We start from the raw sequence: 16,058 nt of genomic DNA on the forward strand, positions 1-16,058 counted from the left end.
CTTCCACCCAGCTCAGTGTCACCCACAAACTTGCTCAGGGTGCATCGATGCCTTCATCCAGGTCATTGATGAAGATATTGAACAGGGCAGAAACATTGAACTGGGGCAGTAAAGCCGCTTGCGCAGCTTCTGTTATTTTATTAAGAGTACAAAACCCATATAAACATTGAAATTCCCACATTTCTGAACCTCCCCCTCGGGAGACGCGGGGCCTTTGGCACAGCACTGGGGGCCCCATCGCTGGCGACTCAGTCTGCGAGAAATCACCCCGGCGCCACGAGGAACAAGCTGATAAAGGTGGGATTAGGAACATAATCAGATTTGGCCCCCGGAGTGGGTTGAACTGGGTCACGTGGGGTACGGACAGGACTGACCCTGCCAAGGACTCCCAAGGGTTGTTATTCCCTTCCTCCAAGGAGGATTGAGCTCACGTTTCCATGACCTGTTCTCATCCCACTGGAAAAAAAAAAAAGCTCAACCCACTTTTCCACATCTTGCTTCCCAAGTGGGATAACGGGAGCTGGTTACTGCGATCCCAACTAACCAAACCAAACCAAACCGGCTCGGTTTAGCGCCGCGACGCTGCCTCCGCTCTGCTTCTGCTCCGGTTTCTCCAGGGAAGCAGGCAGCGATTTTTCCAAGGTGACGGGCTGGACGCGTGGGCTCCTCGCCACGGGGCTGGCTCCGCGCTGACCTCTCCGATGCAGCGCTGGTGAGAAAAACCCTGAGGCAGCAGAGCCAGCCTGGCTGCGGGTGGGAGGCTGCTGACCACGCACCGGCTGCGCAAACCACTGCTCTTGGCTCCTGTGGAGGAGCAGGGGTTGAAATTCCTTCAAAATACCAGGCGGAGAACACATTCTCCTCGGTTTTGTCCAACCCCGGACACGGCACTTTCACAAATGCTGTTCCCACGTGGTTCCCTGCGCAGGCGAAGCACGGCAGCACCGTCAGCTTTTCTGATTCCAACTCTGCTCACCACGAGCGCCGCGGGCTCTGCCTTACGCTTAAGTTTTCCCAGCTGGAGGGACTTCCTAGCACAGCTGGGAGGATGGACATCACCACAGTGGCCGAGCCCTCCGCATTTACACAGGATAAACACCAATTTCAGGCACATCATAAAAGCTGTTGCTGACAGCATCTCTTTCCATACACAAACACTTCTGCGATGGAGAAGAATCGCCCTGGCTTTACTGTAACCCTACCTCAAACCCTCCAGCACCGACTTTCAGCTCAAACAGACCCAAACTGTTTGCATTCCAGGGAAGAGAAGAAAATCATAGAATCATAGAATCATAGAATAACCTGGTTGGAAAAGACCCTCCGGATCATCGAGTCCAACCATTCCCATCAATCACTAACCCATGTCCCTCAGCACCTCGTCCACCCGTCCCTTAAACCCCTCCAGGGAAGGGGACTCAACCCCCTCCCTGGGCAGCCTCTGCCAGTGCCCGATGATGGATTTCAGAGGTTAGAAGCACAGGTGAGCGAGGTGCAAGAAAAATGAAGAGCTGTCAGTGCTGGAAAGCTGAGGAGCAATCAGGAGAACCGGCTTTGCTCCCAACGGAGCGCGATGGAGCTGCTCCTGCTGCTTTACCAAGAGCTGCGGCTTGCCTTGTGTGCAGCCCACGCACTGCACTTCTCCAGGAAATCCTAAATAACCTCAGTCAGCAACTGTGAGTCCACTAAAAACCCTGAGCTCCAGCTCCGGCAAAACAGCACAAGGGATTTCACTAGCTCCTTTCCTCCTACTCGTAACTCAACCGAGCATCGCCCCTCAGCCTCCTGTGTGTTTATTGCTAACGCAGGAGCACGTGGGGAAGAGCAGAGGGTGGCAAAGAGACAGCTCAGCTAATTCCTGAGGCTTTTGCAGACCACGACCCCGACACCCTCAGCAGCGCGGAGAAACACGTCAGAGCTGGTGGGAATTGGAGTTACAAGTGGGAGTATCTACCTTGTCTTCCTGCAAGTCTGTTCCACTCTTTGCTTCTCGGCCAGCAGCTTTTCCTCCTCTGCGTTACTGCTGCCCCTGGTAACAGTCTCTCCCATAACCTGGCCAGCAGGGACCATTAAAACTGAAACACTGAGAAGGTGGCAAATTACACAGCATGAGATAGGTGTTTCTCAAAAGACTTCTTCAAAATCTCTGTGTTGGTGTGGTGCTGGAGGAAAGAAGGAGACCTGTGGATTGGCAATCATAGAATCATTGAATCACAGAATCACCAGGTTGGAAAAGACCCACCGGATCATTGAATCCAACCATTCCCATCAATCACTAACCCATGTCCCTCAGCACCTCGTCCACCCGGCCCTTAAACCCCTCCAGGGAAGGGGACTCAACCCCCTCCCTGGGCTGTTCCAGTGCCCAATGACCCTTTCTGTGAAATATTTTGTCCTGATGTCCAGCCTGACCCTCCCCTGGTGGAGCTTGAGGCCATTCCCTCTCGTCCTGTCCCCTGGCCCTTGGGAGAAGAGCCCAGCTCCCTCCTCTCCACAACCTCCTTCTAGATGCCGAAGTCTTCCCAGAGAGCAGAGAAACTCTGGACGAGGTTTCCCATTTTCTTTATTCAGGGCTCTGAAATCCCCAGGTATTTAACAACAGTGCGGACAGAATCCAAAGCCAAAGCTCCACATCTCAAAAAACACGAGGCAACAATTCTCCCTCGGGCTAAGAAAAAGGAACAGAAAGCTCTTCTCGAACATTCCCAGGGAAGTCATTGCCAGCAGCCCAGCTCCAAAGCAGCTTTAGGCACCTACAGGAGCTGCAAATGCTCCTGAGCACAAACACATTTAAATCTGCAGCCAGGGGTTTCCACTCTGGGAAGGCAGCAGCGAAAACCCGTCTAGCCAAGGAGGAGAAACGCGGCTGAAGGTGGCTCAACAGTTCCCCCTTTGTCTTCCTTAGGCCAGGGATGGGTTGCAAGCCAGGAATTATTTGTAGTAATTTGGCAAATAACTCGGAATGATTAACAGCTCTAGAAAATTGCTTTTCGCTCACGCAGCCTGTGAACAGGCAGAACTGCTGTGACCTACCCGCCAGCGTAACGTTCAGGAGAGCCGCTCGGCTCCCTAATCCTCCTGTTCTGCCCCAGCATTAATCCAAATAACTGCGTATCCCTGGGACACGCTGAAAGAACTGGTGGGAGCAGACAAGACTGATGAATTGCATCCCTTGAGGACCCCAAAATTCCCTGTAGGAGCGCCCTGCTTTGCTGAGCACCACTGCCGTTTGCTTTGAAAAATTAGGGGATTCCATTTCCCTAGGCAATAAAACAGTTATGGGAGGAAGAGGTGTGATGAGAAAAGAGGTTGTGGAGAGGAGGGAGCTGGGCTCTTCTCCCAAGGGATCCTGTGCCGGGATCCACAGGGTTTGTGGGCAGCACTTATTGTTTTCCTTTGGAAGTCAATCATCCTCACCCTGCTGTCCGTCCGGCGCGGTGAGGAGGAGGAAGGGCTGGATGGGGCTCTGCAGGCTGCCCGGATGGACCAGGAGGGGATGAGGTGCTGCCCTTCGCTGCCAACCACTTCTCGCAGGGCTGAATTGATGGGATTCCTTTCCACTGTTTCCTCCCTCTTACCTTCAGAAATAAATAAGCACCAAAAAAGAGTCAGCGTTTCCTTCTCTCTTCCTTGAATAGAAACCAAGGGCTGGGGAAAAGGCTCAAGCACGCAGCTTGAGGCTCTTGGGATGCCCCTTATGGAAGGGAATTGGGAAACACAGGAACTCTTAGGAGGGAAAAGAAACTAGAATAGAATCATGGAATGGTTTGAGTTGGAAGGGACCTCAAGGATCATCTAATTCCAACCCCATACCATGGGTAGGGACACCTCCCACTGCATCAGGGGCTCCAAGCCCCATCCAACCTGGCCTTGCGCCCCTCCAGGGATGGGGCAGCCACCCCTGGACAACCTGGGCCAGAGCACTGTGAAAAACTTTCTCCTTATACCCAGTCTAAACCTGCCCCTCTCCAGTTTCATCCATCCCCCCTAGTCCTATCACTACATGCCGTTATAAAATAAGTCCCTCCCCAGCTTTCTTGCACATCCCCTTCAAAATCCAACCCACCCAAGCCTGTGGGCATAAACCCACAAGTCAGTGAGAGTAAATTAACACACATAAGTCTATTAATTCAATTAAAAGCTTGGACCTGGAGGCTGCTGTTAGGCTCTGCAAAGCTTCCACCCAACCCTTTCTGCAGTATTAATGAAGACAAACCACGTGCAAAACGCTCGTTGTGCCTCAAAAGCCCCATCTGGACGAGCATGGCCAGAGCCACCACGAGGAGGCTGTTTGGCTTGGCTGGATGAACGCAAGCCAGTTGGACACCCTGGAGAGCTTGTGTGTGAGTTAACGGCTCGCACAGATAATCAGGATTGTAAACCCTCAGGTGCATCCTGCTCCCAGCGTCCGAGCACAGGAAACAGAGTGGAACTGACCCACTGTGAGTTGCCAGAGAGGAAAACACTCAAGCTCCGCAGGTCAAAGCATCGGGACTGCGGCACCAGCAGCTTAAAGGCATCAAATCGCTCGTCCCCAGCTCCTAGGAAAAACGCTGAGCTCCGGGAAAATCAATTAATTCCAAGGTGAAAGGATTATATAAACTTTAAGGTTATCAAATTCCTTAATCTAAAGTTAATTGAAGGTCAGACGTTGCACTCCACAAAGAGACCATAAAAGATTATAAAAAAACCCCAAACAAAATACACACCCAAATCTTCCTGTAAAAAATTGTTTCCGGAGCCTCAAGAGCCTCAGAAGCTGCTGGTGATGACAAACATCACACAGTAAAGCAGAGATAGAAATTGGTTCAGAGAATGCCTTTATGGAGCAAGTATTTATCATGGAATGGGTTGGGTTGAAGGGACCTCAAAGCCCATCCAGTCCCATCCCCGCCCTGGGCAGGGACACCTCCTGCTGGATCAGGGGCTCCAAGCCCCATCCTACCTGGCCTTGAACCCCTCCAGGGATGGAATCTGGGGGTTCTGGTTGATGTCAAGTGAGAATCATGGAACTATGAGATGGTTTGGGTTGGAAGGGACCTCAAAGCCCATCCAGTCCCACCCCTGCCACGGGCAGGGACACCTCCCACTGCATCAGGGGCTCCAAGCCCCATCCAACCTGGCCTTGAACCCCTCCAGGGATGGGGCAGCCACCACTGCTCTGGACAACCTTCACAGCAAAACATTTCTCCCCGAGACCGCACCTCAATCTCCCCTCTTGCAGCTCAAAACTACACCCCTTCATCCCATCGAATATATATTATACACCAAATATTTATCTACATGTCGATATTGAGGTAAACTCATGGTCTGGGTTGGGTTTGTGTCGCTGTTGAAGCCCGTCAGAAGCATGGACTGAGCTGTCAGGGTCAGACACTCTGTGGAATGAAAATTAAGTGACACCTATGGGTAGCAGTTCTTGTTTATTTAATTAAGTTTGAACCGGGGTTTTAAAAAAGAATTAAACGAAGCCACCCCAAAGCTTCACAAACACTAATCATCCTCACTTCCTTACCTGCAAAGAGGGTAAATTCACTTCCACATCTTAAATTTTGGCTGAGGGACCTGGGGTTGTTCAGCCTGGAGAAGAGGAGGCTGAGGGGCAACCTCATTGCTCTCCAGAACCACCTAAAAGGAGGTTGCAGAGAGGTGGGTGTTGGTCTCTTCTCCCAAGCGAGAGGTGATGGGACGAGAGGGAACGGCCTCAAGCTGCACCAGGGGAAGTTTAGATTGGACATCAGGAAAATTTCTTCACAGAAAGGGTTCTCAAGCCCTGGAACGGCTGCCAGGGTGGAGGTTGAGTCCCCATCCCTGGAGGGATTTAAAAGGTGAGTAAATGAGGTGTTTCGGGATGTTATTTAGTAGTGGACAGGAATGGTTGGAGCTGATGATCTCAAAGGTCTTTGCCAACCTAATGATTCTATGATTCTATGAGATTTCCTTGCAAGATGCTCGCTAGAACCATGTTAATTTGCACCAGCATCTGATGCTTTCCCTGCCTGCGTCTCCATTTGAGTCGTAAAGCAGTGTCAACGCTTCCGTGATGGCCATGAACAAACTGGAGAAGTGTGATTCTGTACGCGGGGCCACTTGGCATAGAATCATAGAATAACCAGGTTGGAAAAGACTCACCGGATCATCGCGTCCAACCATTCCCATCAATCACTAACCCATGTCCCTCAGCACCTCGTCCACCCGGCCCTTAAACCCCTCCAGTGAAGGGGACTCAACCCCCTCCCTGGGCAGCCTCGGACACTGACCAATCACCCTTTCCAAGAAATATTTTGTCCTGATGTCCAGCCTGACCCTCCCCTGGTGGAGCTTGAGGCCATTCCCTCTCGTCCTGCTGCCCGATGCCACTCTCAGCTGCACCGCAGAGTGGTTGCTACGCGCGTTAGTTGGCTTCATGACATCTTGGAGCTTCCTAAAATCGCAAGCCCTTCAGCAGGCACTAAACCCGTTGGCTGCTACAAGCAAAGTATAGCACCCAAGCTCTCCCTGAGTTGGGAAAACCTTCAAGCACAGCTCTTGGCATCAACTCATGGAGCAAATGTTTGTGCACCGGGCAGTTATCAGAGCAGAATTTGGCTGTGTGAGTTACGGTTGGACTCGATGATCCAGTGGGTCTCTTCCAACCTGGTTATTCTATGAGTCTATGATTCTTGGTTTCTAGGTGCTGAGCCAAGCAGTGACTTTCTTCCCCTATCTCAGGTCAGTAAGGGAAGGACTGCAGTCCCAGCCACGGAGTATTGATTCGAATGAGATAAACAGGCCTTCTCGCTTCCAAAAACAATGTTTCTTCCTCCAATTGACCACGGCAATTCCTATTCAAGGCAGACTCAATAAGAATGGAGCAGGAAATTAACTCAACGGGCGCAAACTCCGTGCCCGTAACCCACAATTCCTCTTCAAACCTCATGGCCGGCGCAGATAAACAGATTACGAGCACACAAAGGGAAGTTCATCTGCAGTTCCCCTGCCTTAAACCCTCACAACCTGTTTTCTCTCTTTCTCACGGGCTCTGGGTTTTACAAAGGGACAACGGCCGTGGGTTGGGCACCGGAAAATCCCGTGGGCTCGGGCGCTGCTGGAACCGGAATTCTTCAGACCGGCAACAGATCCCGCTTCCCATTTCAGAGTTTTCAAATAACAGAAGTTATAGGGAATTTAAAAGAGCAAAGAACAATCATTAGCCCCACGTGTTCAGTAAAATGTTGTTGTTAGAAGGAATCGTAGAATCATTAGGTTGGAAAAGAACTTTGAGTTCACCAGCTCCAATCACATCCCGTGCACATAATTTTGATTTGTAAAGACCTTGAAGGCTGTGATTTGATCTGAGACACCAACCCCAGCACCAGAAACTGCATGGAACTGGGTGATGTGTAAGGTGCCTTCCAACCCAAACCATTCCATGATTCCGTGGGGGAGCCAGCCCTGTTCTCCACTGGCAGGGGAGATGAGGAACCTCAGTAATTCTGGGGAGACAAGGAACCTTGGTAATTCTGGGGAGACAAAGAACCTCAGTAACTCTGAGGAGACGAGGAGCCTCGGTAACTCTGGGGAGAAGAGGAACCTTGATGACTCTGAGGAGACGAGGAACCTCGGTAACCCCAGGGAGACAGGAACCTCGGTAATTCTGGAGAGACGAGGAACCTCGTTAACTGTGAGGAGATGAGGAACCTCGTTAACTCTGGGGAGACGAGGAACCTCAGTAACTCTGAGGAGATGAGGAACCTCGGTAATTCTGAGGAGGCGAAGAACCTCGTTAACTCTGGGGAGACGAGGAACCTCAGGAATTCTGAGAAGGTGAGGAACCTCATTAACTCTGAGGAGACGAGGAACCTCAGTAACCCTGGGGAGACGAGGAACCTCAGAACCTCAGTAACTCTGAGGAGATGAGGAACCTCGTTAACTCTGGGGAGACGAGGAACCTCGGTAACTCTGGGGAGACAAGGAACCTCGGAAATTCTGGGGAGACGAGGAACCTCGGAAATTCTGGGGAGACAAGGAACCTCGTTAACTCTGGGGAGACGAGGAACCTCAGGAATTCTGAGAAGGTGAGGAACCTCATTAACTCTGAGGAGACAAGGAACCTCAGTAACCCTGGGGAGATGAGGAACCTCAGTAACCCTGGGGAGACAAGGAACCTCATTAACTCTGAGGAGATGAGGAACCTCGTTAACTCTGGGGAGATGAGGACTCTCGGTAACTCTGGGGAGACGAGGAACCTCAGTAACTCCAGGGATTGTTCAAGGTCATGAGCAGAACCCAAAGCCTTGCTGTGCAGTGTCCTCTTTATCCCAAGCCGCACAGACCACGGCACAGCAATGGCAAGAGCCAGCTGTAGCGTTTTCCCCCCTTCCAGGCTCTCGCTGCTGTGCCAGCCCCATCCCTGACCCACCTCGGAGTGGAAACAACGCGCCTCTCATGGACAGAAACTCCTGCACACACAAGCGGCGTGAAAGCCAGACAAACAGCGACTCCAACAGACCCGGGATGATTTTCCCCTTCCGTTACAGCTCTAGGAAATACTTGGAGAGCTCTATTTCTTATTTCTGGTTCTTGCAGGAGGAGCAAACAGCCCACGGTGTCCTCTGTGCCCAGTGCGTGGCAGCACCAGACCTCGCAAAGCCAAAGAGCATCCTGGTAGCGGTGCCGCCCTGCACACAAACAGCTCCTGTGCTCATCCCAGATCCTTGCGCATCCCAATCCCCTGCTCATCCCAATCCCTGCTCATCCCAATCCCTGCTCATCCCAACCTCTTGCTCATCCAAACCCCCTGCTCATCCAAACCCCCTGCTCATCCCAATCCCTGCTCATCCCAATCCCTGCTCATCCCAATCCCCTGCTCATCCCAATCCCCTGCTCATCCAAACCCCCTGCTCATCCAAACCCCCTGCTCATCCCAATCCCTGCTCATCCCAACCTCTTGCTCATCCCAATCCCTGCTCATCCCAACCCCCTGCTCATCCCAACCCCCTGCTCATCCCAACCCCCTGCTCATCCCAACCTCTTGCTCATCCCATCCCCCTGCTCATCCCAATCCCTGCTCATCCCAATCCCTGTTTATCCCAATCTCTGTTCATCCCAACCCCCTGCTCATCCCAATCCCTGTTTATCCCAATCCCTGCTCATCCCAATCTCTGTTCATCCCAACCCCCTGCTCATCCCATTCCCTGTTTATCCCAATCCCTGTTTATCCCAATCTCTGTTCATCCCAATCCCTGCTCATCCCAATCCCTGCTCATCCCAATCTCTGTTCATCCCAATCCCTGCTCATCCCAGTCCCTGCTCATCCCAGTCCCCCTGCTCATCCCAACCCCTGCTCATCAAAGCCCCCTGCTCATCCCAATCCCTTCTTATCCCAATCCCTGTTTATCCCAATCTCTGTTCATCCCAATCTCTGTTCATCCCAATCCCTGCTCATTCAAACCCCCTGCTCATCCCAATCCCTGCTCATCCCAACCCCTTCTTGTCCTAATCCCTGTTCATCCCAATCCCTGTTCATCCCAATCCCTGTTTTTCCCAATCCCTGTTTATCCCAATCTCTAGCTCCGCCCCCTCGGCTGTTCCCATCTCTGGCCCCACCCCCTCGGCTGTTCCCATCTCTGGCCCCGCCCCCCGCGGCTGTTCCCACCTCTGACTCCGCCCCCCGGCTGATCCCGCCCTTCCTTCCCTCCCGCCGCGGCCACACAAAATGGCCGACCCATCGGCGGAAGGATACTGCGGCGTCAGCAAAAAGAGTCCCTCGGAAGGGCGGGTCGTGCTTCCGTCGCAGGGTGATGAGGGAATTTCTCCTTCTTTTCCTCCATCTCCCTCCCTGCCCAGGGGCGTGGAGGAGCGCGGCGAGCAGAGGGGGAGCCCTAATCGGGGAGTATTTTCTCTAGAGCATGAAGAGCAGAGAGCTCAGCTGGGAGGGGGGACGCATCACCTCGCAGTTAGTTCCGGCAGAGGCTCCGCGCCTGCTATAAAAGCGCAGGGGGCCCTGTGAGGGGGTTGCGACCCCTCAGGGTGTTTGTGTCTTTTGGAGTGTAGGTATAAATACAGAAATGCATGTGAATGCAAATAAAGGGGGTGTCTCTCTCCTCTGAGCGCCCCCCTGCCTGCAGCCGGGCTCTGCTCTGGCCGCTGAGCCCCCCCTGAGGTGCCCTTTGGTGTGTTTGTGTCTGTAAATGCATAAATACATCTAAATACATCAATTTATGGTTGGACTCGATGATCCGGTGGGTCTCTTCCAACCTGGTTATTCTATGATTCTATGAATTTGTTCTTCTGTATGTGTGTGTAAATAAATTGTGTCCCTCTGTCTGCTCTGAGCACCCTCCTGCCTGGGACTGGGCTCCCCTTGTTACCCAAGGGGGCAAGGAGAATGTGTTTTTCACCTCATTTTCCTCGTTTATTTAGAATCATTAAGTTGGAAAAGAACTTGGAGATCATCAACTCCAACCAACCTGTCCACTACTAAATCACAGCCCCAAGCACCTCATCTCCCCACCTCTTAATCCCCTCCAGGGATGGGGACTCAACCACCTCCCTGGCAGCCGTTCCAGGGCTTGAGAACCCTTTCTGTGAAGAAATTTTCCTGGTGTCCAATCTAAACTTCCCCTGATGCAGCTTGAGGCCGTTCCCTCTCGTCCCATCACCTCTCGCTTGGGAGAAGAGACCAACACCCACCTCTCTGCAACCTCCTCTCAGGCAGTTGAAGAGAGCAATAAGGTCTCCCCTCAGCCTCCTCTTCTCCAGGCTCAACAGCCCCAGGTCCCTCACTGCTCCCCCAACCCCTGTTCTCCAGCCCCTTCTCCAGCTCCGTTCGCATCTCTGGACGCGCTTCAGCCCCTCAAGGTCTTTCTTGCAGTGAGGGACCCAAAACTAAACCCAGGATTTGAGGTGAAGCCTCCCTACTGCCAAGTCCAGGAGGACAATCCCATCCCTGCTCCTGCTGGCCACCCCATGGTTGATCCAAACCAGGATGCTGGGGGCCTTCTTGGCCACCTGGGCCACTGCTGGCTCATGTTCAGCCACCTCTGACTCGCATCCCCAGGTCCTTTTCCACCGAGCAGCTTTCCAACCTCTCTTCCCCAAGCCTGGAGCGTTGCATGAGGTGTCCCAGGTGCAGGACCCGGCACTTGGCTTGCTTAACCTCATCCCGTTGGTCACAGTCCATGGATCCAGCCCGGCCACGTCCCTTTGCGGAGCCTCCCTGCCCTCCAGCAGATCAACACACACTTCCACCCAGCTTAGTGTCATCCACAGACTTACTGAGGGTGCAACTCAATCCCTTCATCCAGATCATTGATATCCCTTAGGCTTAGATTTTCCACACCAAAATACTCCACTGTTGGGTTTTTACACTGATTCTCAGATCCTCATAGAAAGATTTGAACCAATTTAGCAGCAAGTTACGAAAAGAACTTGATCTACATATATTTTTTTTTATATGTCCACAGGAATGCGTAAGGTTTGCAATAACTTTATTTAAATTTTCTTAATAAATACGTCTCCTGCAGGTTTTCCCCGCTGGGCACACAGAAATGAGACAGCTCAGAGCAGGAGCGTTTACATTTTCACCCCTGGCTGAACACAGGTGGGTCCAAGCCAGCATTTCTGGAGGTAATTCTGCACTCTCTTTTCATAACAAAATGCTAATTTTTCCAATGTTTGCATCATTTTGGGGCACTTTTTATGTGCTGCCTCAGCCTCCCCCTGGCCACGTACACCCCCCAACTCTTAGGACAGTTTCAGGATGCTCCACATCACAATTAAACCCAAAAAAAGCACATTCAAGACAAACCAGTCGTGTTGACTCTTTCAGAAACCAATCTTGGGAAAGAAAACCTTTTCAAAAGCCAAAAATTATTCAGTATTGGGGGTTCTCCCCGCTATTTTGAGATGATGCTCAGAAATGAACCCCAGCCTGCAGAAAGCGCGGGTGAAAACCTCCCTGAGGAAAACCCAGTGCTTTCATATTTTTTTTTGGTTGTTTTGTTAGAAGGATTGATTGATCAGGTGGGAAACTAGGAAGGTTTTCACTTCAGGTTGAAATCAAACTAAATTCTCCCTCTTATCTTTCAGCTCAGCCCCCTGCTACTCATCCAGACCCTGCGATGTACCCAGCCTCTTTCCTGGTCAGTCACACCTGGGATAAAGTATGCAGGGGCTAAAAAAAAAGGGAGAAAAATCAAATTCCGGGCAGCAAGCACCCAGCCTTGGCCCCGCCATGGCAAGAGCAGCGTGTTGCCGTGGGTATTTACCATCCTGGCCATTGTTTCTCCTGCTTGGGCTCAAGCTGCAAGGCACAAAGAGAGGATTTCTTTCAAGAAAGAGGTTTGTGCTCGTGTCCCGGGCACATCCCTGCTTCTTCCACCTTGATCATCCCGAGGGGAAGGGGAAGGAGCGAAGAGAAACGGGGACAAGGGAGCACAGAGGGTCTTTGTGTCTCTGGGAGTGAAGCAGGGACAATGCTTTCTGCAAAACGAAGACGATTCCCATCGCTCCTGCGCTGCTCCCTTTGCACAAATGAGTTTCTTTAAAAAGCACAGGAGAAATGAGCTCAAACGCTCATCCCAGAGCCCCGGAACACGCGTGGTGACACCAGCAGGGTGTGGGGCAGCAGCAGAACCTCCCCCCCAGCATCTCCTGCACCCACTGGCACATGGACATGGGGCAATGGGGTGGCTGTTTCTGCCCCCTCCCCTCTGATTTGCCCCCTGTGCCGCTACCCCCTGGTTGCACCATCGAGGGATTTCCAGTGCTACTGCAAGAAAGGAAGAAAAAAAGCAAGGTGGAAAGAGGCTGGAGCTTTGCAGGAAGCCATCACCATAATGTTAAGTTAATTAATTAGCCTTAGTAAATTAGCAATGTCAAAAACTGCCTGGAAATGAAAAAAAAAACCACCTCCAAACCAACAACAAAACCAAATCCTCGCATGCCTGGCAGAGAAGGGGAGAGGGCAGGGGGCGAGGAGGGGTAGAAAGGAGGCCTTCAAATTAGATCAAAATCTAACGAGCTAATGCTGGCGATAGGAGCTCTCCAGAAATTAAAGCTGTTGAACTGCAGCAGGCTGCCCTCGTCGTCGGTGTCCTGGCTGACCTGGTCCCGCTTGCCGGCGAGCTTGCCCAGGCTTCCTTTGGGTTTGTAGAGGGCCACGTCGCTGAGCCCCAGCCCTTCCAGCTCCGCCACGTCCAGCCGCGGGATCGGCATCCTCCAGTAGATGAAGGAGTCGTACTGGCTGCTGATGGTGTCCAGCATCTTCAGGCTGCGAGGGGGGCGAGGGGAGAGAAAAGGAGGAGAAAAGCTCTACCAAAAAAGGCACTGGAGTTGCCCCCAAATGACCAAAGCACTCAGGCTTTGCCATATTGACCAAATCCCTGCTAAAAAAATCAATGGGACAGAGAATTATAGAATCATGGAATGGTTTGGGTGGGAAGGGACCTCAAAGCCCATCCAGTCCCACCCCTGCCATGGGCAGGGACACCTCCCACTGCATGAGGGGCTCCAAGCTCCATCCAACCTGGCCTTGAACCCCTCCAGGGATGGGGCAGCCACCCCTGCTCTGGGCAGCCAGGGACTCCCCATCTTCATACTGAAGAATTTCTCCCCAAGATCTCATCCTAATCTCCCCTCTTGCAGCTGAAAACTGTTCCTCTTGTCCTGTCCCTGCCCTCCCTGATCCAGAGCCCCTCCCCAGCTCTCCTGGAGCCCCTTTCAGTGCTGGAAGAGAGTGAGGTGTCACAGAGGTTTGACTCCAGGTTGCGTGTTAATGCAGGCTAGAGCCCTGCCGCTGGTCTCATCCATGGCCTCGGTCCTCACCCTTCTCTGAGCCATGATTTGGAGGAGCAAGCAATGGGATTTGTGCCTCCTGTGCCTCAGTTTCCCCATTCACACAAAGGGGAGCTTGGGAAGGAAGGCTGGGGTGGGGTCTAGCCCCTTCCCAACCTCACCTCCCCACATCCATCCTGGGCAGCTTGATGCTCCAGCAGGGAGCAAAGATGAGCTATTCCCACCATCCCGCTCTGCCAGGGGGAATCCAAACAGACCCTTTTCCACAAACCAAACAGAACGGGCTCGCCCTTTCCCAAGCCCCCATGGAGTGGGCAGCAAGGGAGGGTCCTCTGCATCCCCCCTCTGCCCGCAGAGCCCACGCCGTCTCCTCCCTCGGGGCATCGCATCGCCCCGGGGGACCGTGGCCGAAGCCTCTAGAAGGAGCTGGAAGCAGCATCGCTCGGTGTTGCCATCGCACTGTGCCCAAACCATCCCTCCTGCAACCCCACCCGGAGCCGCGGAGAATTGGGAAAGAGCAGGAGGGGATGTGGCTCAGCTTTTTCTCTTGCACATCACGGTCTGAGCTGAGTCACTGCTGTGCTGACTTGCTTTTCCCTGGCAGAATCCTGTCATCACCTCCGCGCGGTTGGCAGTGGAGGTGGGAGAAAAAAAAAAAAAATGGACTGGTTGACCCAAAATATCCTCCTTTTCCCACCGATTCCCTCATTTGAAGCCCTGGGAATCGGAATCCTAAGGGATGATTCAGCCATACCTCGGACCACGCCCTCCCTCACTCCCATCCCTGCGATGACCAGCTGCTAAATTTAAGGTTCCCGATGTAATAGTGAGGCTATGAATGGCTCCTGTGTCACCGTCCCGGGTAAAGTGAGCCACGGGGCTTTGGAATTGCCTCATCCCCAAGGATAAATCCCTGGGTTCCTTTCTGGACCGCAGCAGCCAATTATTTAATGGTGATGAATGTTACGGACAAGGGATTTTAAAGCTTCAAAGAGGAGCTTAATGACAAGAAATAGAAAAATCAAATATCCAAGAAAGGCAATTGATGTGGGGGGAAAAAACCTGCCCTGCGTTGTGTCACCCCCAAAGAAAATCATCTCCCCTAGGATCAGCATGGTCCGCTCATCCCCACCTTTATCCGCTTAATCCCTGCTGGCAGGTACTTACTTCCCCCTCAAAAAAAAATCGGATGCTTCCCTCCACCCAAATCTCTTCCCAAAATAAAGCATCCTCTTGCTTTCCATCCCACCATCCCTTACCTGTTGAGGAAGGATGGGTTGGATGCTCACCAGGCTCTTTGTGCTGGGAAGCGGCGAGCGTCGCAGCGTCGCTTTTGTCTGCAGGCGCAGCTGGGTCTGCAATGCAGCCCCTCGAAGCCGCTCGATGAAATCCCCTTCGTCGTGTTGGGGGGGTTGGGAAGATGCTGAGCAGATGAGTCAGCGGCTTGTACCCGCGTCGGGGAGGGGCAGGAGGGGATCCTGCGCGCTTGGACCCCCCAAGACTAGGATGTATTAAACCTGCAGAGGAGGATGTATTAAACCTGCTCCTGCAGCAATTCCTGACTCACTCCTGCAGCCTTCAGCTCAGCATCTCGGGGATAAAGGACCCGTTTCAGCCTCCAGGGAGATGACAGAGGTTTCTTTTCACCTGCGTGCGAAGCAATGAGGGGCTGCGGGACCCCCGACCTTGGGCTGGAGGAGGGCACTTGGGTCAAGGTTTGGGGCAAAAAAACCAGATAAGGGTTGGGTTTTTTTGCGGCGTTGCTGAGTGTGGAGGTGTTTGGTCGCGATGCTGCTCAGCAAAAAGATCTCAGCTTCGTGGCTGAAGCAATCCTGGAGCTGGGAACAGGAGGGAGGCACCCAAAGCTGGCATCGCTGCCGGGTGGTGAGGGGGCTGCTGCGATGCCAGGGCTGGGGGGCTCCTCTCTGGTCCCCACTGTGGCTGGAGCGGTGTCAGAGGGACCCAGGGGAGAGGGACAGCAAAGAAAACCCCAGTGTACACCCTCCGACTTGTGAATCTCCCAGCCAAGGGCAACGCTGAGCCCCCAAACATCCTTTTTTGGAGGGGAACAGGCTGGATCCGTGCACCTGAGAGGCTGAGAGCAGCCCTTGCCCTCCTCTGCCCTGGGCTTTGCCAGGATTAACATTCCTTCAGGGCTTTGGGAGGGTATTTTTCTCTCTTTTCCTCCCTGTTCTCTGTGGGTAGCTCATTTCTGCTGGTGCCAAGTCCTCCTGCCAGCGCTCGGCTTTCAGCGGGGCTATTTCTGCCTCCTCCTCCACCTC

General features: G+C 52.8%; 2 protein-coding genes and 1 long non-coding RNA gene across 5 annotated transcripts in view; all 3 read right to left on the reverse strand.

Moving 5' to 3' along the window:
* Positions 1-16,058, reverse strand: part of PSMD4 (proteasome 26S subunit ubiquitin receptor, non-ATPase 4) — a 116,169-nt gene that overhangs the window by 88,658 nt on the left and 11,453 nt on the right. The window lies entirely within an intron of this gene.
* Positions 108-8,778, reverse strand: LOC138732148 (uncharacterized). Of its 3 annotated transcripts, XR_011339251.1 has the most exons (4): positions 8,399-8,778; positions 3,415-3,575; positions 1,952-2,178; positions 108-920 (listed from the first exon to the last, which is right to left on the reverse strand). It is a non-coding gene; the product is annotated as an uncharacterized lncRNA (long non-coding RNA). The 3 variants fall into 3 exon arrangements; XR_011339252.1 differs by lacking the exon at positions 8,399-8,778 and having other exon boundaries at positions 1,952-2,159; positions 3,415-3,799; XR_011339249.1 differs by lacking the exon at positions 8,399-8,778 and having other exon boundaries at positions 3,415-3,799.
* Positions 11,452-15,291, reverse strand: MLLT11 (MLLT11 transcription factor 7 cofactor). The gene is made up of 2 exons (XM_069878487.1): positions 15,036-15,291; positions 11,452-13,252 (listed from the first exon to the last, which is right to left on the reverse strand). Exon 2 carries the CDS (start codon positions 13,243-13,245, stop codon positions 12,979-12,981), a length of 267 nt encoding a protein of 88 aa, XP_069734588.1. The 5' UTR covers positions 13,246-13,252; positions 15,036-15,291; the 3' UTR covers positions 11,452-12,978.

This window comes from Phaenicophaeus curvirostris, chromosome 29 (genome assembly GCF_032191515.1).
Source record: "Phaenicophaeus curvirostris isolate KB17595 chromosome 29, BPBGC_Pcur_1.0, whole genome shotgun sequence".
NCBI classification, from domain to species: domain Eukaryota; kingdom Metazoa; phylum Chordata; class Aves; order Cuculiformes; family Cuculidae; genus Phaenicophaeus; species Phaenicophaeus curvirostris.